This window comes from Raphanus sativus, chromosome 4 (assembly GCF_000801105.2).
Source record: "Raphanus sativus cultivar WK10039 chromosome 4, ASM80110v3, whole genome shotgun sequence".
Taxonomy (NCBI): Eukaryota; Viridiplantae; Streptophyta; class Magnoliopsida; order Brassicales; family Brassicaceae; genus Raphanus; species Raphanus sativus.
In genome coordinates, this window is record NC_079514.1 from 50,506,164 (window position 1) to 50,529,981 (window position 23,818).

Here is a 23,818-nt window from a genome sequence, read left to right on the forward strand (position 1 = left end):
AAAATCGTACGTGATGTGGCAAATAGTAAATTGACAATAGTGATCTTCCTACGTAGGAGTAATAGCTGGCGTGATCTATTTAGATATGATAAAATCTTAAAAAGATTTTGAGTTAGATTTTTGCTAAAATTGCATACGTACAGTGACTGTTGGCAGATTAAACCTCATCCACTCGTTCATTGACTTGAACGCGCCTTGAGAAACCAAATCAAGGGCTTCTAGTAGATAATGGAGAAGACCTATCAACAAGTTCCAAAATATCTTTGTTGTCTAGACTGTCCCCTATATATATGACAGTGATCATACTAGAAGGGACATTGCAAATATTGTAGAGGGTTAATGACGATGTCAACTAAATAATACTCCCTCCGTTTTCTTTTATAAGTCGTTTTAGAATCTTACACATAGATTAAGAAAAACATGAATTTCTTATATTTTCTAGACAAAAACATCATTAATTATTTACACAACCACAAATCAACCAATGAAAAAATAGAAGACATATTATCATTGGTCATACAACATTAACTGTTAATAAATTTTACATAGAAATCCGAAAACGTCATATAATTTGGAACGAAAAAATTCCTCTAAAACGACTTATAAAAGAAAACGGAGGGAGTAATAAATGTAGCCGAATAGAATATTCATTTAAAATGCAAAAAACACTTAACTGTCTAAATTTTTAGTTGACATGGTAATTAAAAAATTTACATGTATGGGCCTTAATTTGTAAATGAAGACGTACAACGAAGATTTAAGCTTTTGTAGGAGTTTGCTAAATTTTACTGCACAGTCAATGTTGGCGCCGGTACAACATTGACTGAGGAATTTTTTACCATGCCTGACTGAGTAATCTTTTACCGCATACATACTCCCCAAAAAGGTTCTAGGAACTACTTTGAGATGTTTTCTTTTTCTAAAAGGCTGGACAGTCTGCTCATCATGTTGATGTGATTCATCAATGTCATCCTGAAATGTGTCTATCTCTATCATTCACACCCGGGACACTTGTCTTACCAGGCTGGCGTCTATCCTGAGATAGACCTAGTGAAAAAGTGGGTTTCAGAAATAGAAGTGCGGGCTGAGATGACCCATTGCTAGCAACCCGCATTGCAATCTTGATTAACTTTTCCGGGTCAAAAATTGACTGGCATCATGTACGTTTTTGTGAATTTTCAGTATAATTAACATCTGTTACCTTGTTTGGTACACGAGCAGATTTGTGGTAAGAGGTAACCCTAATATCAACTAGTACTTCTCTAGCAGCAATCGACTCCAGAATAGGCAACATGGGGTTGAGCCAAGATCATCCTCCATCAGGAACAACTTTTCTTATGCTCAAAGAGTATCTCGAAAGATAGGTTTTGTAATCAGGTAAGAGAGAATACACAAAAAAATGAAAACAAGAAGCTTGGATAATATCGAAATAGGGGGAGGAAGATGGTATCTTATTATAATAGTTCGCTGTAGAATGTGACATAATGAAATCTTGGTAAATTAAATATCGAATTCTAACAAAATCTATCAGAAATATTATAAACTGAAAAAAAAACCTGACAATTTTATGTTTTCGGTGAGAAGAGAATAATATGGGCAACATGGTCATATTATTTCTCGAAAAGTAACGACACATTTTTTTTGTCTATAGAGCTAATTACACTTAAATGTTTGGGTTGTGAGTGCAAATAATAGTATTGCAATTTGCAAATGAAAAAATTAGATGCATGATATTCTTTCATTTTCCCCCATTTTTTATCGTTTCTTAAATAGGTTGCCGGTAGGATGTAATTTTCTTTGAGAATGAAATTCATAAGATGTTTGAGCATCCAATATTCAGCTGAGAAAAAAGGAGTTCGCCCTAGGAAACCTCTCAGGCCCGAGTCCCAATGTGCGCCGCTTGGATGGATATCTTCCGCTCTGCCTAGCTCTCCACCCCCTGAAGCAGCTCCTCCCCTCCTTCGTGATGATGATGGTGATTGCTCCTCTCTGTCTGCTGTCCAGGCCTCTTCCTCCGCTGTGGCCCCGGCCTCCTCCAGATCCACCGCCGTACCAGGAGCCCGATGGATCTCCTCCGCTCCTTCACCCCCTCCACCTCCGCCTAGCTCTCCACCCTCTGAAGCAGTCCCTCCCCCCCTCCGTGTTGATGATGGGGTCTGCTCCTCGTTCGCTGGCGTCTCCCTCTACCGTCCTTCCGCCAGAACCTCTGGATATACCTGCGGCGTTTGTCCCTTTTCGCTTCTACTTCACCTCTACAGCATCTCTCAAGCCAAGACCCGAATATCAGATCTCGATTTTCCAACTCCGACGCTTGAGTCTCGAAGCTGCGACGCTCCCATACCATCTCCTCGTGCTTTTACCCAGATCTCAACTCTTAAGCCTCTACCCAGGATGGCTGGCTATAAAGACTGGTGATGGTGATGGTCTCCTAGTGTCTACAAGTGACACTCTGTTCGCCTACGAGCTCCATTCTCCTGTGATATACAGGTTTATATTGGGTTGTGTCGATGACATTCCCTTCGCCTACGGGCTTTTTCCTCCTGTGATATACAGGTTACTACTACTATTTGGGGGTGTTGACTGGCCTTCAATCAGGTCTTGTTTCGACCTCCCTACCACTCTTCCTTTTGAGGTAGAAGAGAAAATCATAGTCACTCTTACTCCGATGAATATGGATGGTGCGGGTTATGATTTCCCGCTTGTCCCTCATCTGAATCAGTCTTATCTCCTAATATTTCCTCCTATAGAGAGTGAAATGGATGAACAAGCTTCGTTGGTATTGCAAGGATCTTCCTCCCTTCGAATGCTCTCCTCTGCGTATGGTGCAGTGGGTGTGATCTCACGGGTTACACTAGATGCGGTCTTGGAAGAAGCTTATGATGTTGTGATACGATTTCATTTGGTTTCTGTTTGGGACTTGTATCACCTTTCTATCCCCTATTTTCATGTTGTTGTGTTTAGTTTGGCTGTCAATAGCCTAGTTATTGTTGTTAGTTTGGCTGTCAATAGCCTAGTTGTATCCTCCTCTGTTAGAGGTTAAACATATTTAAGAGTAATGAAAGTTTGGTTCGATCCAAAAAAAAAAAGGTTGCCGGTCAATAACTATTAAGTGATGTATTTGCAAAATTCAAAATTTGTGAAACTCAATCTAAAATTTGGATTTTGTGAAATTTAACATGATTACCAAAAAAAGTTGGATATTGCGTAGATTAGAATTTGGTTACAGAGGAAATGATAGTAGATGTGAAATATGTGGCCGAGTTACATTATATTTACATAGAATTATTATTATTATTATTATTATTATTATTATTATTATTATTATTATTATTTTGCAATTTATGTTATATTTTAAACTGACCTAATTTAGAACCGAGAAATTTTATTTATTTAGTATGTTTATTAATTTATTAAGTATTAACTTATCGAATTCTTACTATTTTTTCGATAGATTGCTAAAATAACCAAAAATGTCTTGGTAGGAATCTTAATTTCTCTCTATAAATAATACTCGTAGCAGGCTTCGTTAAGTTGCTCATAAGTATGAGACCCACTAAATACTGAAATATGAATTTGGAGTCTATCTTGATTCTGTTTGTCTTTCAGCGCTAAGAGGAGCTCCAACGGCAAGTTGCTGAGAGGTTTTTAACAGTTAAAGAAAATGAAAAACAGTTAATATTAGAGAGAGAACAAATGAAAATTCTTAATACAAACCTTTTAAGCACTGGTTTTAAACCCCGTAGGACATATGTCACTTTATTAAGCTTTCAATTTGTTTTGCTCAACTAAAACATAATCAAATTGTTATAATAGTATTATTTTTTTTGTTTTAGAAACTGGTCGAGATTTTAACTGATAATGTTGCTGTAAGGGACTTTAATGAGCTGTCAAAGGTTGATACATAAATGATAAACGTAAATAAAAATAAATAAAGATGAATGGAATAAGATGAATGAAATGTTATTAAAAATAAAAGAGATTTGTTATATTTATTTCCTATCAAAATTATAGTGATTTTTTTTGTATTTTTGTATTTATTTTTTAGAATTGATGGAATGATCCTTTACTCCATTTAAGTTAAATGGTAAAATTCTTTTTTGGAATCTTTGAAATTATCATTCCATATCATTTTATTCCAGAAATGTATAATCTAGTTAAGAAAGTGGGTCTCACTTCTTCTTTTATCACAACGCAGAAATGATATATACACAGATTTAATCCCTTTAGATTACGTTATACTGATCTTGATCATGATCTTCTTCTGTTGTTTCCGTAAAGATGATTTGGTTGAAGCTGCTGATTATGGAGACCAGAATATGACAAAACAATCAGGAGGTACTTGAGTTATAACTTGGTTTCTCTCTCAAAATAAACAAAAACGTGTTTCTTCCTTTCATAACTGTGTTCTTGATTGGATGCGTGTAAAGGAGATGATGGAAAGCGCACTGCGCAAAATAGTGCTCAAGATGTGAAGGTGCAGCCAATAGAAGTAGCCGCTCTGCTCGCTGATGATATTAGCCAAGCAACAAATGATTTCAAACCACGTTTTCTCGTTGGTGAAGGCTCATATGCAAAAGTATATCGCGGTGTATTAATGAATGATCAGCCTGTAGCAATCAAAAAGTTAGAGTATAACGAACAGCCTGATAGGGAATTCCTTGCCCAGGTTTGGTGTACATATGCATTATATATATAATACATGTTTATTGTTGTATCACGTACTTCTTAAAAAATTGGAAAAGTTGACCTGCAGGTTTCAATAGTTTCTAGGTTGAAACATGAAAACTTCGTTGAGCTGCTTGGTTACTCTGTTGATGGGAATTCACGGATACTTGTCTTCGAGTTTGCCCAAAACGGATCTCTTCATGATATTCTTCATGGTACAATGGAGAAATAAAATACTTGTGTCTCTTTACTGCAGTTGAGAGGATGATTTTGTTGATGTTAGGTTGTCTTCACCGATAGTATCAAATTGAACCTGTATCTCTACTGAATTTGTTGATGTTAGGTCGTCTTCACCGGTAGTATCAAATTGACCCTGAGTTTTTAGTGAATTAAATATCAAAAGTAAAAGAGAGGAACAAAAAAGAAAGAAAAAAGAAACAGTAGACTCTCAAGAATCATAACATTATTGATTTGAGTTTCTCATGTTTAGAGTTTAATTGTAATTTTGTTTTATATTAATTTAATATTCTAAGAGATGCCCTTATCATATGCTTCTTCAGGGAGGAAAGGTGTGAAGGGCAGTGCCGGTCCTGAGATATTCATGGTCCAATACGAAATACAAAACTGAGGCCTTTAGAAAATATATAAAAAATCTGTCGATAAAAAACTCAAGTCTATAATAAAAAAATTACGATATTTTAAAAACTAATAAAAATTATCAGTTCTTAAATATAGATCTTCTTGTATTTTTTTCCTATAAAATTATCCATTTGATTCTCGTAATCAAGGCTCTTGATCATATCCTTTTCAATCGACAATATAGCTAAACTATTCAATTTTTGTAAAATAGTTGATCGTAAATAAGACTTAATCAACTTCAGCTTCGAAAAGTTTTTTTCGACTGAAACAACTGAAACCAGAATTGTGAACATTACTACAAGCGTGAAAGAATGTTTGCTAAGAAAAAAAATTAATTTAGAAGATAACTATTCTTTTTTTTTTTTGAGTAACCAGAAGAAAACTATTCTAAATCAGTTATTTTCCATATTTGTTGTCATCATAATATTTTTCCATTTTTTCTTATCTTTCAATTTACTCATGTTTAATAACATAAAAGATGTCCACGGCCCACCACCTTCCTTACTTATAGACAATATACAGCAGTACACATAACAAATTTCTTTATTTATAAGTAATGCAAATGAAAAAAACTAGGCCCTAAAATTTTATCAAAATAGTAGGCCACATACGGTTGCATCTAATGTTTGTGGTCAAAGCCGGGCCTGGTGAAGGGAGCAAAGCCAGGTCCACTCTTGTCGTGGCATCAACGAGTGAGTATTGCGGTTGGTGTAGCAAGAGGGCTTGAGTACTTGCATGAAAAGGCGAACCCACATACAGTGGCGAAGCTAGGTGGAACAGTGAGGGTGCACGTGCACCCCTTATTAATTTGGATTTTGAAATTTTTACATTGGACATTATGTTTGATACAGCTTACTTGTTAAAGGTGCACCCTCATCTTCCAAACAACCGGGTTCGATTCTCCATAATACCACTATATTTAATATTTATTTTAACTTGTATTAATTGTATGCACCCAGGAAAAAATAACTCTGGCTTCGCCCCTGCCCACATATCATCCACCGTGACATAAAGTCCAGCAATATTCTAATTTTTGATAATGGTGTAGCTAAAATCGCTGACTTTGATCTTTCAAACCAAGCTCCTGATATGGCAGCACGCCTTCATTCGAGTCGTGTTCTTGGAACCTTTAGTTATCATGCCCCTGAGTAAGTTTGTTGTCATCTTTAGTTATCACTCTCACTCTCATATGTTATTTTTTCTCTCTTTGATCAGATATGCAATGACTGGGCAAATGAGTGCAAAGAGTGATGTATACAGCTTCGGTATTGTGTTGCTCGAGCTTCTAACAGGTCGAAAGCCCGTTGATCATACATTGCCTCGAGGCCAGCAAAGTTTAGTCGTATGGGTAAAATATATACTGATCTCTTTATCAAAGATATTTAATTTGAACTATCTCCCATTACAAACATGTTACTAAAATTCCAAAACTACGCTTTTGCCTTAGGCTACACCAAATCTAAGTTTAGAGAAAGTTGAGCAGTGTGTTGATCCAAGACTCGAAGGAGATTACCCTCCAAGAGCTGTTGCTAAGGTATAAATCAAAACTAGTCTTGTCGTATTAGTTTTTTTATCAACTGTCATATTAATTATAAGACACAGAATAAAGAGGAAAAATAAAAGCATTCCTCGATTCAAATGTATTTACGTTTAATTGTTTTTTTTGTTTATAATGCAGTTTGCCGCTATTGCTGCATTGTGTATACAATACGAAGAAAGCTTCAGACCAAACATGAGAACTGTCGTGGTTGCTCTTCAATCTATGTTGAATGCTCGGACCTGACCTGCGGGAGGAGAACCTTAGTGTTGTGTGTTAACTCTTGGCCGTCAGGCCTGTCACCTTTTAAAAGTTTTTTTCTTAATACAGTTTATAATATCATATACTTAAGATATTGATCCTAATGTTTTTGATCACTAAATTGTTGTGTTTCACTTGAATCTAAAACATGTGGGTGTAATTGAAAACAAAACAATTGTTACGATATGGTTATAAAAGCCAAGCCTCCTGACATGTATTTCCATGTTACCATCATATCTTGATGGTTGAGGATTGTCAAATCCCCACTGAAATTCCTCTAAAACCAAGCAAATAATCTAAAAATATCCAAGCAAATAATCCTATTTAGGTTATTCTTGATATTTTTTTTTTGGGAACTAAGTTTTTTTATTTTTTTTTTGCTAAAATATTTTCTAAACTAAATCTGAATATGCTAAGTTATTCTTGGTATAATAACATGAATATGCTAAATCTGAGGATAATTTGAAGTCTGTATATGAAGAAAATGATCATTGATCTCTTGTAATATGGGAACAGGTCAGGATCATGTTATTCCCATACTTTCTTCCGGTAAGGCACTCCTGCTTCAACCTACCGGAAAAAACCTTAAAACGGTATAATTCCCATAACTCTTTCTTTTTCACCAGAAAAAAAACTAATCACTTAAAACCATATTTGCATTAAACGTAAAACTAAAATATAGCAAAAATATTAGTTCGAAACGTTAACTGTTCAGCCTGAAATTAACCCGAAAATCCCTCCCTACGATACGTTAAGTACCTAGAAAATAAATAAAAAGATCTAATAATATCTACCAAATATAGACGAACTATAAATATGCACAACATGCATATCTCTATACCTAAGCTCTCTTCTTCCTCCCAATCCGTTCCTTTCCTATCCTCTTTTTCTCCGTCCATACAAAAACACAATGAACACTCCAATCATACATATATTATTGTTTCTCTTCTTAGCCGTCACCGCATTTGCAGCCGCTACACCAGCCAGACGCACAAACTACCTTTTCACACCGCACGCAAAAGCAGTCGCGGGAGTATGCACCGTAATCCAATCAAACACAAGTCTATGCTGCAAAACCCTTAAACCCGTTCCTACCAATGACCCCATTGAATTGATCCGCGCATTAGCGGTTGCGGCTGAATCTTCCGTGAAAAATAGTGTGGCTTTCCTCTCAGAAATCAAACCAAAAAATGCATCAAACTCAACCGCAGCGATCAGCAGCTGCGAGAAAAACCTGAAGTACGCGTTGGAAGATTTCACCGAGTTTTGGAAAGCTACGGGAAAAGATGTAACGACGTTGGCTCATAACTATTTCACGTGTAAGAAGAAGTTAATGTCGATCATGGGGTATCACTGGACTTGTTTGGATGATATTGATGATAAGAGGTTGTTAAAGGAAGTGGAGAGTGTGATTGGAGTTGGGAAGAATCTAAGCAGTGATTCGTATGATGTGTTTAATGGTTTGAATACTATTTTTAAGACTTTTGGTATTAAGGTGAAGCTGAACGAGGAAGACACTTCGCCCCGACCGCCACCATTGTCATCTTATTACTACTGATGAAAGGATGGAGATGTAATTATTACTTGATGTCGTGTAATGCCTAAAACGATCGCTAATGGAATCATTTTTAGGTTCTGTCATGTATGATTGTATGCTATAGGTTCTATATATACATGTATGGACGGGATTCGAGGAAAGGATATATTAATGGAATATTATATTTATTTTTTGTTAACGATTTGTTAGATATTTATTTGACGATGTGATTATTTGTTTCTCCATAGTTTGATATATCTATATAGTATTTGATGCATGAAACCATGGCTTCATTTGCTTATGCTTTCATGACCTGCATGTCAACATTCATCAAACTTATAGCTTCATTGATCAATACCACAGATTATACTAAATAGCTCTAATTCATTGCCAATTCTATAAGTGAGTGACGCATTGGAACTTCTAATGTGGTGTTTGACCTAAACTCGAGGCATAACTTCCACAATTGTACCTTTTTTTTTGCTAAAACACAATTATATATTTTCATACAAAGCCATTACTAGAACTGATAATGGAATTATATGTTTTATTCAAATTGTACCACATGTCTCCTCTAATTGTTTTCTTTTATGTACACTGAGAAAAAAAAATCACGGTGATGTTTATATTAATGTGTTTGTCCCGCTCACTCGTTCTATTAGACGTAAATACAAGTGGAATGTCATCCTGACTATGTACAATAGCCCATTTTATTGAGACTAAAACCATATTTCTTTTTTTTTAAATCTGAGTGTCGTCGGAAAATATGATTTCGGCTTTCAATTTGACAATCACGTCATAAGACACTCCATTTCGAATCTTTTAACAACACTACTTATCGTTATATAAAATTAAATTAACTTCACACATAAAAATGCACATGAACATTATAGTCTAAAAAGAAATTTTCACGAATCAAATGCTAGGATAGACACAATCTTTTAACTACCTGTTTTCTTCTAGTTTCCAAATAATTTAAACTTTTTAAAGGATGAGATCAAACTCTTGAAGATGCTTTCAGCAATGTTAGGAATGAATAGTCCAAAACAATTTGTATGTTCTCTCAAATCCTAAAATCAATAAGATTATTATAATAAACTATTTTTCATCCTTAAATTACATATTTTGGTTGTCAAAAAAAAATTACATATTTTTATTTTTAGTAATCAAAACTACACCTCTTGATCAGGACATAATCAAATAATCTTGTGGTGGCTAATCTTTAATCTCAAAGTTAATATTAGACTAGAGAATTTGTAGCCATTCAACGACCTAAAATCTCTCCATCCTTGCAAAGCTCATGCAAATTAAACCCTAATTTTAGAAACTACAACTCCTATAAGAATCTCCTCTCAATGCACCATTAACAATCCACCGGGCTCTGTTTCAATAAAAATCCCCTTCCTCTCCTATCTACCTCCTGAATAACCCGGAGGGAGAGAAAAAACACACAAAATAATAAAAAAAGGGGACAATATATAAAACAAAAAATGGCAGTTGGAAAAATTGTGATATCTGTGGCATCCATCCTTCTAGTGGTGGGTGTTGCTATAGGAGTTGTCACCTTTGTTCACAAAGGTGGTGATGCAGGTGGCGAAAAGACTCTGAACTCGCATCAGAAAGCAGTTCAGACAATATGTCAGACAACCACAGACCAAGGCTCATGCGCAAAAACTCTTGAACCAGTCAAAAGCGATGATCCAAGCAAGCTTATCAAAGCCTTCATGTTGGCTACAAAAGACGCCATCACAAAATCCTCAAACTTTACGGCTACAACCGAAGAAAGCTTGGGGAAAAACATGAACGAGACCACCAGAGCCGTTCTTGAGTACTGCAAGAGAGTGTTGACATACGCTCTTGAGGATCTTGAGACCATTGTTGAAGAAATGGGTGAAGACCTTCAGCAAAGCGGAAGTAAAATTGACCAGCTTAAACAATGGTTAACCGGAGTTTTCAATTACCAATCCGATTGTCTTGATGACATTGAAGAAGTGGAGTTAAGAAAAATCATGGCTGAAGGAATCGCTAACTCCCAGGTTTTGACCAGTAACGCTATCGATATCTTCCATTCTATTGTCACCGCTATGTCCCAAATGGGTTTCAAAGTCGATGATGTGGGAGGAATTGGAGCTCCTGGCCGTCGCCTTCTTGAAGACATCGACGCAAAGGGACTACCGAAATGGCTTTCTGGCAAAGACAGGAAGCTTATGGCTCAGGTGGGACGTGGTGGTGATGATGGTATCGGTGAAGGAGGCGGTAGTGGCGGTAAGATCAAGGCGACTCATGTGGTGGCTAAGGATGGAAGTGGAAACTTTAAGACGATTTCTGAAGCGGTTAACGCTTGCCCGGAGAAAAACCCTGGACGTTGCATTATCCATATCAAGGCTGGTGTCTACAAGGAAATGGTCAGAATCCCTAAGAAGAAGAACAACATTTTCATGTTTGGAGATGGTGCTACAAAAACCATCATTACTAATGACAAAAGTGTTGCCCTTAGCAAAACCACTACTTCACTCAGTGCCACCGTTCGTAAGTCTCATTTAAACTCTAACCTCTATTATCGATTACTATATATTGCGTTGATATTTAATTATACGCATATGCATGCATGCAGAGGTTGAATCTGAGGGATTCATGGCGAAATGGATCGGATTCCAGAACACTGCTGGTCCATTGGGACACCAAGCGGTCGCATTCCGTGTGAACGGAGACCGTGCGGTCATATTCAACTGTAGATTTGACGCTTTCCAAGACACACTCTACGTCAACAACGGACGTCAGTTCTACAGGAACATTGTTGTATCCGGTACAGTCGATTTCATCTTCGGAAAATCTGCTACCGTGATCCAAAACTCTCTAATCCTCATCAGAAAGGGTAGCCAGGGACAGGCCCACTACGTAACAGCCGACGGTAACATGAAAGGTGAAGCGGTCAAGATCGGTATCGTTCTTCAGAACTGCCGTATCATGGCAGACAAAGATCTCGAAGCTGAGAAACTAACCACCAAATCGTACCTAGGACGCCCGTGGAAGAAATTTTCCACCACCGTTATTATTGGAACTGAGATTAGTGATGTGATTAAGCCAGAAGGATGGTCAGAATGGAAAGGAGAAGCTAACCACAAAACAGCTAAATACATTGAGTTCAATAACCGTGGACCAGGAGCTAACACTGCTGCTAGGGTTCCTTGGGCTAAGATCGCTAAGTCTGCGGCTGAGGTTGAAAAGTACACCGTCGCTAAATGGTTGACTCCGGTTAACTGGATTCAAGAAGCCAACGTGCCTGTCCAGCTTGGATTGTAAGAAAAACAAACAAACTAAAATTTACTAATAAAACAGTATGTGATTATGTAAAGAGGTATATACGACCTCGTCTCTGGGGACCAGGGCTCTTTTTGATATTATTATACAATATAGGGGGTTCTAGACATTATGGGATGAAGTTTGTATAAGATTGCTTTTGTTTCACGTGCAAAAAAAAAAAAAAACCAAAAAAAACCAATGTTGTTTCAGTTGTTTTACCTTTTTTATCCTAATCAATGAATTTCTCCTAACAATTTTGCTGTGTGTATATATACCCTATTCTTTTACAATATGAACTAAACATAATGATTGATGAATACAACTTCAGACCTTTTTTTGTCACTAATACAGCTTCAAACCTAACACTAGTAAAAGCAAACAAACCAAAATATTTATGTAAAATTATGTGTAAATTTTGGTTTCTTTTAACCCATAGTGTTTCTTCTAAAATATTTAAAATACACTGGGTGCATAGCCACGTATCATTACGAAGAGTTACGTTCATTTATGTAATAATCTATGTAAGTTGGATATTATCATAATGTAAAAGTTGTCGAGAATAAATAAAACAAGAGTTTTGCAGATTTCATCTCTCAATCTCTCGTCCAGGTCTCTTTTGTTTAAGCCTTCACAATTATATTATTTCCACTTTGTTCAAGTAGAAATAAACTTCAACATGGTATCAGAACTTTTAAGATCCAAGGGTCAACTGAAATACAAAAGATGAAAAAAAAAAAGAAAAAAAATATGCAAAGAATTCTAGAAGAAAAACCTAGGAAAAACATTTTTGGTGTATTAAGATTAATTGTTACTAGATACGTGTATGGAGAGATATTTTTGGTGTATTATAAATAAATTTGTTGGTAAAAAGATCTAACATTTTTGGTTCAAATATTGCATGGATTTACTTTTAATATAATAAGTTTGGGCAAAAAAAATTGTGAGATAGTTTAATATATTTTTATAGTATATTATATAATTTCAAGTTATGAGATTAGATTATACAATTTAAAGTCATAAAATTTTATGGGTATTAATTTTTTATATATTTATATTTTTCTAATATAAATTAGACTATAATATATATTTGTTGTATATTTTTGACATACATATAATATAATTAGATATTTGTTTGTTAAATCTCAAAATATAAACAGAGCCCAAACGGAAAATAATTGTTATGGTTCTTATATTGCTAACGTAATAGCAGATAACGGTGTTATCAACTGGACAAATGATAGCGTAATATCTTTTTGAACATGAACTATTATGAGAGATAGCCAAAATATTAAGTAATCGAATGTTTTATGTTGCAGTTTATTATTGTAGGATAATATCATCTATACGAAGAAGAGATATACTTATGGTTCTCGTATTGGTAGAAAACCGTTTGTTTTTGTATTATTAATTTCGGATCATGATATAAGTTTAAATAGATTTAACATTGGTTTTGTTTAAGTTGTTCGGTCCTATAATCTTGGTAGTGTATAATAATTAATTATAATGTAATTAATTTGAAATGGTCCATAAATTAAGTAATTAATATACTAACAAATATACTAACAAACTTGAAACAATTCAAAACTTAAATGAAAACTTTTATGGTAGATAAATTTAGGATTCTATTTTAATAGAGTAGATAGACACAAAGCTGGTCGCTGGAACACTTTCTTCCCACAAGAAATGTAGTTGCCCAGAAGATTGCAATCAGTGTGACTGCAGATCGTAGGTACCAGTCATATGTTGCAACGGGAGGTCCGGCTTGGCTTCAAGATCTCACTGATATGGAAGCTAGAACTTGCTAGTGGCTCTCCCTTATCACAACGCTACTGTCTATCTCCTTTACTAAGTGAGTATGGTGCGTGTGTGTGCTTATGTTTTTTCTCTTCTACTTTCGTTTCTTTATGCCCCCTACCTACTGGTATGGTTTTTCTCGAATTTTTATGAGTTTGTATTGCTTAAACTCTTGCCTTATGGCTTAATAAAAGTCAGAGTGTTAAGAAAAAAAGATAGACACAACACAAGAAATGTGTGCAGTGATGATGAAAACGGTCTTTCAAATCAACTGACACAAACAAAATGAGTTGTCAAAGGAGACGTGATGATGATCAAAGGAAGACACCAGGCAAGAAAGGAGGTTGCTTACCCAAGAAAAAATGGAGCATGAATTGGTTATAGAAGAACCGAAGAAGATGTGACGAAGATCACGTAAGACACAAGATGAAAACCGGTTATAGAGATAACCGAAGAAAACGATGGAGGAAACATCGCAACAAATTATTCCTATATTCGATGGGATGAGACGATGAGTACAACTTCTGGCGTACTAAGATGACGAGCATCTTCAGACCAGAAAACTGGAAATGGTGGTGGAACAAGGAATTTCAGATCGACTGTTGATGTGATGTATGTAAAACAAAACACTATCACATGAAAGCCTACTATTGAAAAAGACAAAGTATGGTAAATCAGCACAAATGAAAGCCTACTATTAAAAAAGACAAAGTATTGTTAAAGATGACTAAATGGGAAATGCCGCATTTTGGAAGAAATAGAGAAAGGATACTTGGCACAAGAAGGATATGCTTACCTAAGAGTGAAAGGAAGCATTAGTGTAGAGTCAAAATATACAGAAATTTATACAATAAGAAATCAGATTTTAAAACATATATATATCGTACTCTAAATTTTAGAGAGAATATTTTCTGTTTTATTTAACAAATAAAAATAAAACCAGAAAATATAAATATCATAATATTAATAAATAACAAGTTTTATATGTTAGAAATCAGATTCATTAAAGTATATATTCCGCACTCTAAATTTTAAATATAATATTATTTAACTATTTAAAAATAAAATAAGAAAGTGGGAACATCATAATGTTAATAAAGAACTTTTTAGCACAAATAGTTTACCAATTAAAAGTAAAAAAAAATGTTTATTTAATTTGATGAAAATAAGAAAAAATAACTTTTAGATTTAGAATATAACAGATTATCAAAGTTAATTTCATAAATATGAATATATATCATATAAATAAAATAAATTATGTATTTATTATTAATTATATTATATGAATATCATAAATAAATACTTTGTACTCTAAATTCAAATATAATATTTTCTATTTTACTTAACGATTAAAAGTAAAATAAAAAAATAGGAATATCACAATATTAATAAAGATCTATATTAGAGCACAAATATTTTACCACTAAAACGTAAAACAAATTATGCTTTATTTAATATGATGAAAATAAGAAAATAACTTTTAGACTTAGAACAAAGTAACAGATTGTTAAAATAAACTTCTTAAATATGAATATCATATTAATAAAATAAATTATGTATTATATTATAAAATTTACAAAATATGTATACTAATATATTTAAGTTAATCTATCTTTTGTTTATTCAGTTTGATCGGTTTATATACTGAATTTTATAAATATATTGTGATTCTTTAAATAACATCCATTTAATTATTCAGTATTACCAAATTCAAACGATTTTTTCTGTTTTTATTCAGTTTTGTTTTAATTGGTTTGGTTTTAATCGGATTGCTACCCCTAATTATAGCTCATGTAGATGTCTAGTATCACAAACTTTTAATTATAATGTTAAATCTTAAAATTGAAAGTTGTATTAAAATTCCTTATTGTAGCTCACGCAGATATCTTAGAAAAATTATCTATGTAGCAATCTTCAATTATTTAGTTAGTTTTTATGTGTGAGTTCAATTCATATACAATTTGTAGTTTTATTATATATAGGCTTGCTAGTAATTTTTCTGAAACTAAAAATCTAATAAACAACGAAACATAAAGATTCTTGAAAAGGATCTGATTTTTTTCCATCGTTACAAGTTACAACCGAATAATACTAACATCAAGTAGCGAACTAGAAACACAATTTTGAATAAATCTCCGACGAACAAGTGATTTACATCATGACAAAACTTTCTTCCCTCACTGTATTGGTCAAATCCTAGATTCCGTCTTTGCTTTGCTTTTTATATCAGTAGTGATACGCTCTTGAGATCTTTAGTCTTCTCACGCTAGACAAGAACATCCTATAGAATAATCAATTAAACCCCATTAGGCTTCTACATCATTATATGTAGTCATCAATCAAAATTGCAATGTGTTTAGTTTAAAGATTAGTTATAATAAATAAGAAAAGTACTTACTCCCAAGGAACATCTCCAACCATTATCCAGTCACCTTCCTTGTCTGCGTACGTTAGCACATGACTCTTCTCACTACACATCTCTTCTTCTTCAGCCCCTGTTTCAATAAAGAAAGAGGAGAAAAGGGAGGCAAGCATGATGGATGGGTAATGAATGCGTAACCTTAAAGAGAGGAGCTAATGAAAGATGCTTCGCCTATGGATGGACTTAAGGAGACGTCACAATTCACCTCACGCACTTGAAAACATATTTTTGCAAGCACGAGAAAATGTTAGACGACACAATGCGGACCAAATTCTGGGATGACTCTTCTTTCGTCCAAAATTTCTATCTAACCTTCCCCTTTTCTATATAACCTTCCTACTTTAATGAAATACTGTGATGACAAAAAAGTCCTTCTCCCTTTCTTTCCTTTTTTTGTTTTCGAAATAAATATACAAAAAAATAAAAAATGGAGTTTTCTTATTGGTTGAGACATTAAAGTCTCTCTCCTTCCCTCCCCTTCTCCATTACTCTCACGTAACCAGTTCCCTCTCAACCACCATTAAATATTTTCAGCTTTTTTTCCACTTCTTCCTTGTTGCCGACAGGAAAAGTTTTAAGGTTGTTGTGCTGATAAGATTTCGGTGTATCTTCCTTATTTTATGAAATGTAAGTGAATTTTCTTTCTTTTTCTTTCATTTGGATCCATTGCTTTAGGTTAGTTTGAATCATCATTTGATCCCTCTCTATTTTTCTTGTTGAATAAATATTTTCTGTACTGTTTACACATTGCACGTACATTTTTATATTGAAATGTTTATAGGATTAAGAATCAGACTGTAGAGGTAGATCAGTGAAATCGTTATAAATGAAGGTGAACTGTTATTTAGTATAGAACCTGTACAACTTGTACAATTTTAACGACTTGTACAACCTGTACAACTTTTAAAAATTAATGTTCATTATTTTTATTTTGCAGAGAACAAATGGATGACATTCGTGGAATAGTTATACATTTCGACTATGGAGGTTATTATTCAGACGAGGGAGAAGATGTACGGTGGAACCGGAAGAATCGAAATATTTGTAGTTTAGTGATGAAGGGAACTTTGGAAGAGGTGACTTATTCTCGTTTGGTTGAAAGAATCGGAAAGAAGATTAAGGTGGATCAATCTACGACCAAGCTTGATCTGAGCTATATCCCATTGATAGTGGATCCCAAAAGGCCTTCATATATTTACGATGATGAAGATGTTTTTGGATATTTAATTGATGTCAACAAAGAACAGTGTAGAAATGTTCTTCATGTGGAGCTCACTGAATTTGTCTCAGAAAACCAGAGTTTTGAGCATCTTTCAAGGAATGAGGAGCTTGTAAGCGATTATCAAGCTAATGAGGGTGGCATTTCTCTTGACGCAGTAAACGAGCATTTAGGAGAAGATGATCAGATGGCCATTATTCCCCAGTTTTCAGATGGTGAAAATGTTACACGAGACAAAGCGGTGTACATGGATAACGTTGATATGCATTATGAGGCTGATATCACACGTGACTCACAAGCAGATGAGGTTGTTACCACACGTGATTCACAAGCAGATGAGGTTGTGCATGTTGAATGGGACGATGGTATTGATCTAGCTATTGGTCAACAATTTGGAAGTAAGGACGAAGTGAAAGATTTAGTAGATAAAGCTGTGCATGAGAACTGTTTTGAGGTTAATACTGTGAAGTCAACACCTACACTATACTTGCTAAAATGTCGTGGACAAGGTTGTAAATGGTTTTTACGAGTAGCAAAGAGTGAAAATTCAATTTTTTTCTCGGTCAGAACATACCACAAGATGCATACATGCTCTCGGTTGACTACGTCTACATCCAGAAATCTGAAGAAAGGCACACCACGATTGGTTGCATCTATGTTGCATGAAGATTATCCGGGTAAATTTAAAACTCCACCTCCAAAAACTCTCATAGATTTGGTTCAAGGAAAAATTGGTGTTACTGTTTCGTATTCTACCGCTTGGAGAGGGAGAAAGCAAGCTGCTAGTGATGTGCGGGGTAGTTCGGAGGAGAGTTTTCATAGGCTGCCTTCTTACTTGCACATGTTAAAGAAGATGAATCCTCATACAGTCACAGAAATAGAAGTGGATGAGCAAAACCAGTTTAAGTATTTATTCTTTGCATTAGGAGCTTGCATCGAAGGATTTCAGGCTATGAGAAAGGTGATTGTTATAGATGGAACTCATCTGAAGACTTTACATGGTGGAGTTCTTATTGTTGCTGCTGCTCAAGATCCAGATCATCATCATTATCCCATTGCTTTTGGTGTTGTTGATGGTGAAAAAAATGAAAGCTGGAAGTGGTTTTTGACTATACTGAAAACACTAATACCAGATGATCCTAAGCTTGTGTTTGTTTCTGATAGAAATGTAAGCATCATCAATATGGTAAATGAGGTCTACCCACAGGCAAAGCATGGATATTGCATATATCATTTGTGCCGGAATGTGAAATCGCATGTGTCACACGTCAGGAAAGATGTTCTTGCTAAAAAATTCATTGCTTGTGCTCAGGCTTATACAGAGTCTGAGTTCCAAAAGCTATATGATGATTTTATAAAACGGTATCCTGCTGCTATTGAGTATCTAGATGGAAGTGTTCATGAGAGCAAATGGGCGAGGTGTTATTTTCCAGGAGAAAGATACAACATAGACAGCACAAATTGTGTGGAATCTCTCAACGGTGTTTTTGCAGAGGCAAGGCAGTATTCGTTGTTGCCAATGATTGATGCGATTGTGGAAAAAATATCTGAGTGGTTTAATAAATATAGGAAGATTTCTGCTGGAGTACCAGACACACAAGTACTAGTGCCGCGTGTGCATGGCGAGTTGCATAAACTATGTCCAATTGCAAGGAAGTTAGTGGTGCATGAGCTAAACAGCTTTCTACTCGAGTACAACGTGATGGGTCGCGATGGAAAACGTTATTTGGTTGACTTGAGGATGAAGACGTGCAGCTGTAAGTGTTTTGATATTGACAAATATCCATGTCTGCATGGTATAGCTGCTATCATAAAGTATTCAAAAGCAGCAAAGGATGAGGTGCCTGAAATCCATGATTTTTGTTCTAAATATTATTGGATGGAGCAGTGGGTCTTGGCTTATTGTAGGACAATCTTTCCAGTACCTCATCATTCAGATTGGGACGTTCCCGAGGAGATTCAAATTAAGCATGTGTTACCTCCGTATTATGAGAAAAAGAAAGGAAGAAAACAAGTGACTAGAATCCCATCAGTTGGAGAATACCGAAAAAAAAGTAAGAGTAAGAGAAAAAATACTCCCTTATCGAGCTGGCTTGATGGCGAGAGCTCAGGATGTTGATTGTGTTTCATTTGTGTTTGATTTGCGGCTGTTATTTGTGTTTCATGAACGTTATTTTTGTTTTAAGAATTTTATTTTCTGTCTAGAGATTTTATTTGGTTTTACTAGGTACAATTCAAGAGAACCAAACAATAACTAGTATACTGGAAAAACGTATACAACTTGTACAACTTGAGTGATACAACTTGTACAACTTGTACAACTTGAGTGATACAACTTGTACAACTTAAGGATACAACTTGTGCAACTAGTACAACTTGTACAACTACTTAAATGTAATTATTTGTGTTTGGTTAAAAGAGCCACACATTTTCATATGGGATTAGCAAAAAAAAACTAAAAGATAGTTTAGAAGTATCAATCTTTTAAAATGGCAATATATTTGTAACGGAAAAAAAATGATTCAACATTTGTTATATAAACAACATATTTTCACATATTACACCTTATACTTTAAAGGATAGTTTAGAAATATCAATCTTTTAAAAATGGAAAAGAGACTATGCACATCTTTATTTATATGTAATAAATTAGAAACATCATAAACGTTGGATAGTCACCTAAAAGAATAAATACAACTGAAAAAAATTAGTTTTAGGTATGATACTACTAAGAATATATGTAAACCATCAAAATACAACTCTTTACAAAGCTGTACAACTAAAAGTTTTGAATACAACTCTGCTGTATTTTTTTGGGGGTCGTTTGATTTGATGGCACACGTTTCCCACGTTTTAGTTATTCTGTTTTAACAGATTTAACAGGCATTTTGTCTTATTTTCACAAGGAGATAACACAAGTTGCACCAATTTGTACTAGTTGTACTCCAAGAATTATTTCTGCAATATAACTGCATATAATGGAGCGACCCATAAAAGTTTCAATAACCTACACATTTCATACAATATTTCATACATCATTTAAAAAACCTACTACAAGCGTTCATACAACACTTCATACAACATTTCATACAACACAATTGTTAAAAAACCTGCAACCTCAACCGTTTAAAAACCTGCAACAACCTTCCAAACAAACACTCCATTACTCACTTTGGAACAAAAGGAGTAACACAGACACTCGAAGGTTTTTTCATCCTTTTAGGCCTTGGCGTTTTCTTCTTCACAGCATGACCACCAGCGTTTGGTACTGCCTTCTCGACAGCTTCATCCTGACCAGCATTTGGAGTATCTGGAGCTTCTGAAACCGTCTTCCCCGCAGCATCATGACCAACATTTGGAACTGTATTCTCGACAGCGTCTTCCTGACCAGCATTTGGAGTATCTGGAGCTTCTGAAACCGTCTTCTCCGCAGTATCAGGACCAGCGTTTTTGGCCTGTGGAACGATCTTCTCGACAGCTGCATCCTGAGGCTCCGTCCCTTTTGCACTACCATTCTCATCAGCACCACCTGTTTTTCACAAATTTTAACAAGATTCCCAAATATAATTAAGATTCACCAATAATACTTTTATAGAAATGAGTTATACCTGAAGTTCCGCCGGTTTCAAAGTTGTTCATACGGTGACTTCCTCTCCAGTAATCACTAAACTGAAAACCCATACTTTCTTCATTCAGCTTTCTATTGACATATTGTTCCACAGCACACATCCTTCCATTCAGCTCTTCAAACTTCTGATTAACTTGATCCTGAAAACCTTCTTGCATCGACTTCATCATCACCATCATCTGCTGTAACTGCTCCTTCAGATATACATTTTCAGGCTCAGCAGGTTGCTCTTCTTCTGCCTCAGGTTCAGGTTCAGGTTCATATGCCCGTCCTTCAATGTCTAATTTCCATAGATCCTCCCACCAAATCTTTCCATTTCTTCTGCGTAGAACCTTCTTCCAGCTATCTACAATAGGATCTAAGTCATCTTCCTCGTTCAAATCATAATCTTCCATGATGCGAGCCATAAGAATTCTCTCACCATCCCTGGGCTCTAAAATACTGCAAATAACCTGCAACAATAAAAAAATTGATACCGAGAACCCCGTATACTATCAAAATTACAAAAAAAAAAATATTTACCTTCGAATCATCAAGCGTCTTATATAGTTCTCCGAGACCATATCCTGTTGACCCCGAATCTCTGAACTTCCCTTTACACATTCTTGGACACTCAGTTTCAGGACTTTTTACAGGTACCCGAAATTCTGTCTTCAACGCTGAGACGCATTCAAACGCCAAAACCTACACACAATCATCAAATTTCATCAGATTTTCCAGTTTTACAATTTTGTATTCAAAGATAGAAATATTAAATTTTACCTCCAAAGGTAAAATGAAACCAGGAAACGTCCAAGAAGCCTTCACTCTGCCTCTATAATTATTCATCAGATGCATAATCTCTTCCATACAACCATCAAATGTGAGTCTTCCCCAAGGAAACGATTCACATAGCTCAATGTCCTCCACGACCCTTAGTACGAAAGGATCAATGCTTCCCTGAACATTCCTTGTTGTCCCTCTAATCACAGTGGCTAGAAAGAACAACACTGCCATTTTTAGCCTATCACGAGTTGCATCTACCATTTGAACCAACTTTTGTTTGACATCCTTGACTTTTACCATGTCATGTTGGCCAAAGTGCTTATCCACAAAGTTGTAACTCCCCAAATTTTCAAGCTCTCCTGGATATTCATGGCAATACAATCCGCTGAGGAGGCCATGTTCCCTCATTGAATAGCGAATGGGAACACCATTTATAACAAACCAAGCTTCCTTCTTTCCATTGTTTATGTGTACCGTGCGAAGAAGCAACATCCACATACCCATCACCTTTCTGTTTTTTTCCATTTCCCTGTGGATGATATGTTTGAACTGAGGATGATTCTCAAACCAACTCATCTCTGGCCCTTTTAGACTCTTAATAGTCTTCATGGTTTTATATGGATTACATCTTGATTGCAGCTTCGGATACTTTGCATATTCAGTGGGCTTGAAATAAAACTCCAAAGGCTTCATTGGTTCGCTCTCTTCCTCAGTAGAATGATCCTGTAACCATAAAACAAAATTCGTCAGCAGTTGTACTAAGTGTACGAGTTCTACGAGTTCCACAAGTTCTATTTAAACAAATCTGAGACTAGATTATCAAGTTCTCACTCCAAACCATACTTTTCATACTCTCATTCAAGACTAGAATAGCAAAAAAGCATCATACTCTTCATTATATGTATCTTCTTTTGTGTATACACAAACTCAATAATATTTGTACTTTTTGTATTTTGATTCACATTACAAACAACAAGACACAATAAGAAAAACAAAAAAAAAAGAAAAACAGAGAGAAGAACAAACAAAGAAACAGAGAAATAAATCTTGTTCATACTCTTGTCATGATAAACTCAACTACATGTATACAAGTTTTACAACTATAAAAAATTAATATGAATTCTATACGAGTTTAATTTAAATAACAATCACATGTCAACAAAATTAAGTCACAAATGTCATCAGAACTGTTTGTTTGTTCCTCCCTAAAATCCACATACATGTCTTCAAAACTCAAAATTCTCAAAAATCTTTTTTTTGATCAAAAATTCACAAAAATCTAAGTGTCAGTTAGTATTAAACAACAATAATCAACTACATACCGTTGGCGACGGCGATGAAATATGTGAACCGCTATCATTGACGTTCGCTTCCTCTTCTGGGGCCGGAGGCGGAGGTGATGGCTGTGCCGGACGTGATGGCTGAGCCGGAGGTGATGTCTGAGCCGGAGGTGACGACGGAGGGGGATCTGACGGCGGGGGAGAACCATTATCTCCGATTTGCTCTCCCTCTCCCAACGGTTCAGGATTGGGCTTAAATTTCTTACACCCAGGCTGCATTGTCGTTTTTCTACCTGTCAAAGCAAATCCAACCTCAAAATTATTATCCCAAATCGAGTTTATATAAACCCTAATTCCCAATCCAAACCCTAATTCCCAAATCTAATGATGGTTTCTTACCTTGACTATAAGATGGTAGAAGATGAGAGGAATTAAGTTAAGAAGAGTATGATTTGGTCGTTTGAGTGAAAAAAGAGAAAAAAAACAGACTTTGGATTGAAAGTGAGAGGGAGAAGGAAAGGACAAAACGAGTTCAACTAAAAACAAGAAAAAGTAAAGAATGTCGGGGAGTAGGGGTTTTTAGTAATGGATCAAAGATCCTTTTCTTTGGGTGGGTGGGTCTGACCCGAATTAGGATCGGTTGGGTCGTAAATACTGAAATATGTTCAGGGTAGAATTGTTATTTATTACCTTTTTATTAAATAAAAACTATTTAAAATATTGACAAACATAACAAGGTCATCCTTGAATATTCTGGATGTACGGAAG

General features: G+C 35.2%; 4 protein-coding genes across 4 annotated transcripts; 3 read left to right on the forward strand and 1 right to left on the reverse strand.

Annotated features, from left to right (window-relative positions):
- Positions 1-4,250: 4,250 nt before the first annotated feature.
- On the forward strand, positions 4,251-7,087 carry LOC108834459 (probable receptor-like protein kinase At2g47060). The gene is made up of 9 exons (XM_018607795.1): positions 4,251-4,335; positions 4,428-4,666; positions 4,754-4,880; positions 5,226-5,246; positions 5,962-6,057; positions 6,296-6,452; positions 6,520-6,652; positions 6,752-6,838; positions 6,983-7,087. Exons 1-9 carry the CDS (start codon positions 4,251-4,253, stop codon positions 7,085-7,087), a joined length of 1,050 nt encoding a protein of 349 aa, XP_018463297.1.
- Positions 7,088-7,958: 871 nt separating this feature from the next.
- On the forward strand, positions 7,959-8,832 carry LOC108834460 (pectinesterase 5-like). The gene has a single exon (XM_018607796.2). The coding sequence runs from the start codon at positions 8,013-8,015 to the stop codon at positions 8,658-8,660; it is 648 nt and encodes a 215-aa protein (XP_018463298.1). The 5' UTR covers positions 7,959-8,012; the 3' UTR covers positions 8,661-8,832.
- Positions 8,833-10,019: 1,187 nt separating this feature from the next.
- LOC108834461 (probable pectinesterase/pectinesterase inhibitor VGDH2) lies at positions 10,020-12,196 on the forward strand. Its single transcript, XM_018607797.2, has 2 exons — positions 10,020-11,168; positions 11,254-12,196. Exons 1-2 carry the CDS (start codon positions 10,130-10,132, stop codon positions 11,940-11,942), a joined length of 1,728 nt encoding a protein of 575 aa, XP_018463299.1. The 5' UTR covers positions 10,020-10,129; the 3' UTR covers positions 11,943-12,196.
- Positions 12,197-20,372: 8,176 nt separating this feature from the next.
- LOC130511542 (uncharacterized protein At3g43530-like) lies at positions 20,373-23,596 on the reverse strand. Its single transcript, XM_057008655.1, has 6 exons — positions 23,450-23,596; positions 23,093-23,343; positions 21,768-22,493; positions 21,528-21,689; positions 20,986-21,457; positions 20,373-20,906 (listed from the first exon to the last, which is right to left on the reverse strand). The coding sequence occupies exons 2-6, from the start codon at positions 23,327-23,329 to the stop codon at positions 20,545-20,547; spliced, it is 1,959 nt and encodes a 652-aa protein (XP_056864635.1). The 5' UTR covers positions 23,330-23,343; positions 23,450-23,596; the 3' UTR covers positions 20,373-20,544.
- Between the last annotated feature and the right edge of the window lie 222 nt (positions 23,597-23,818).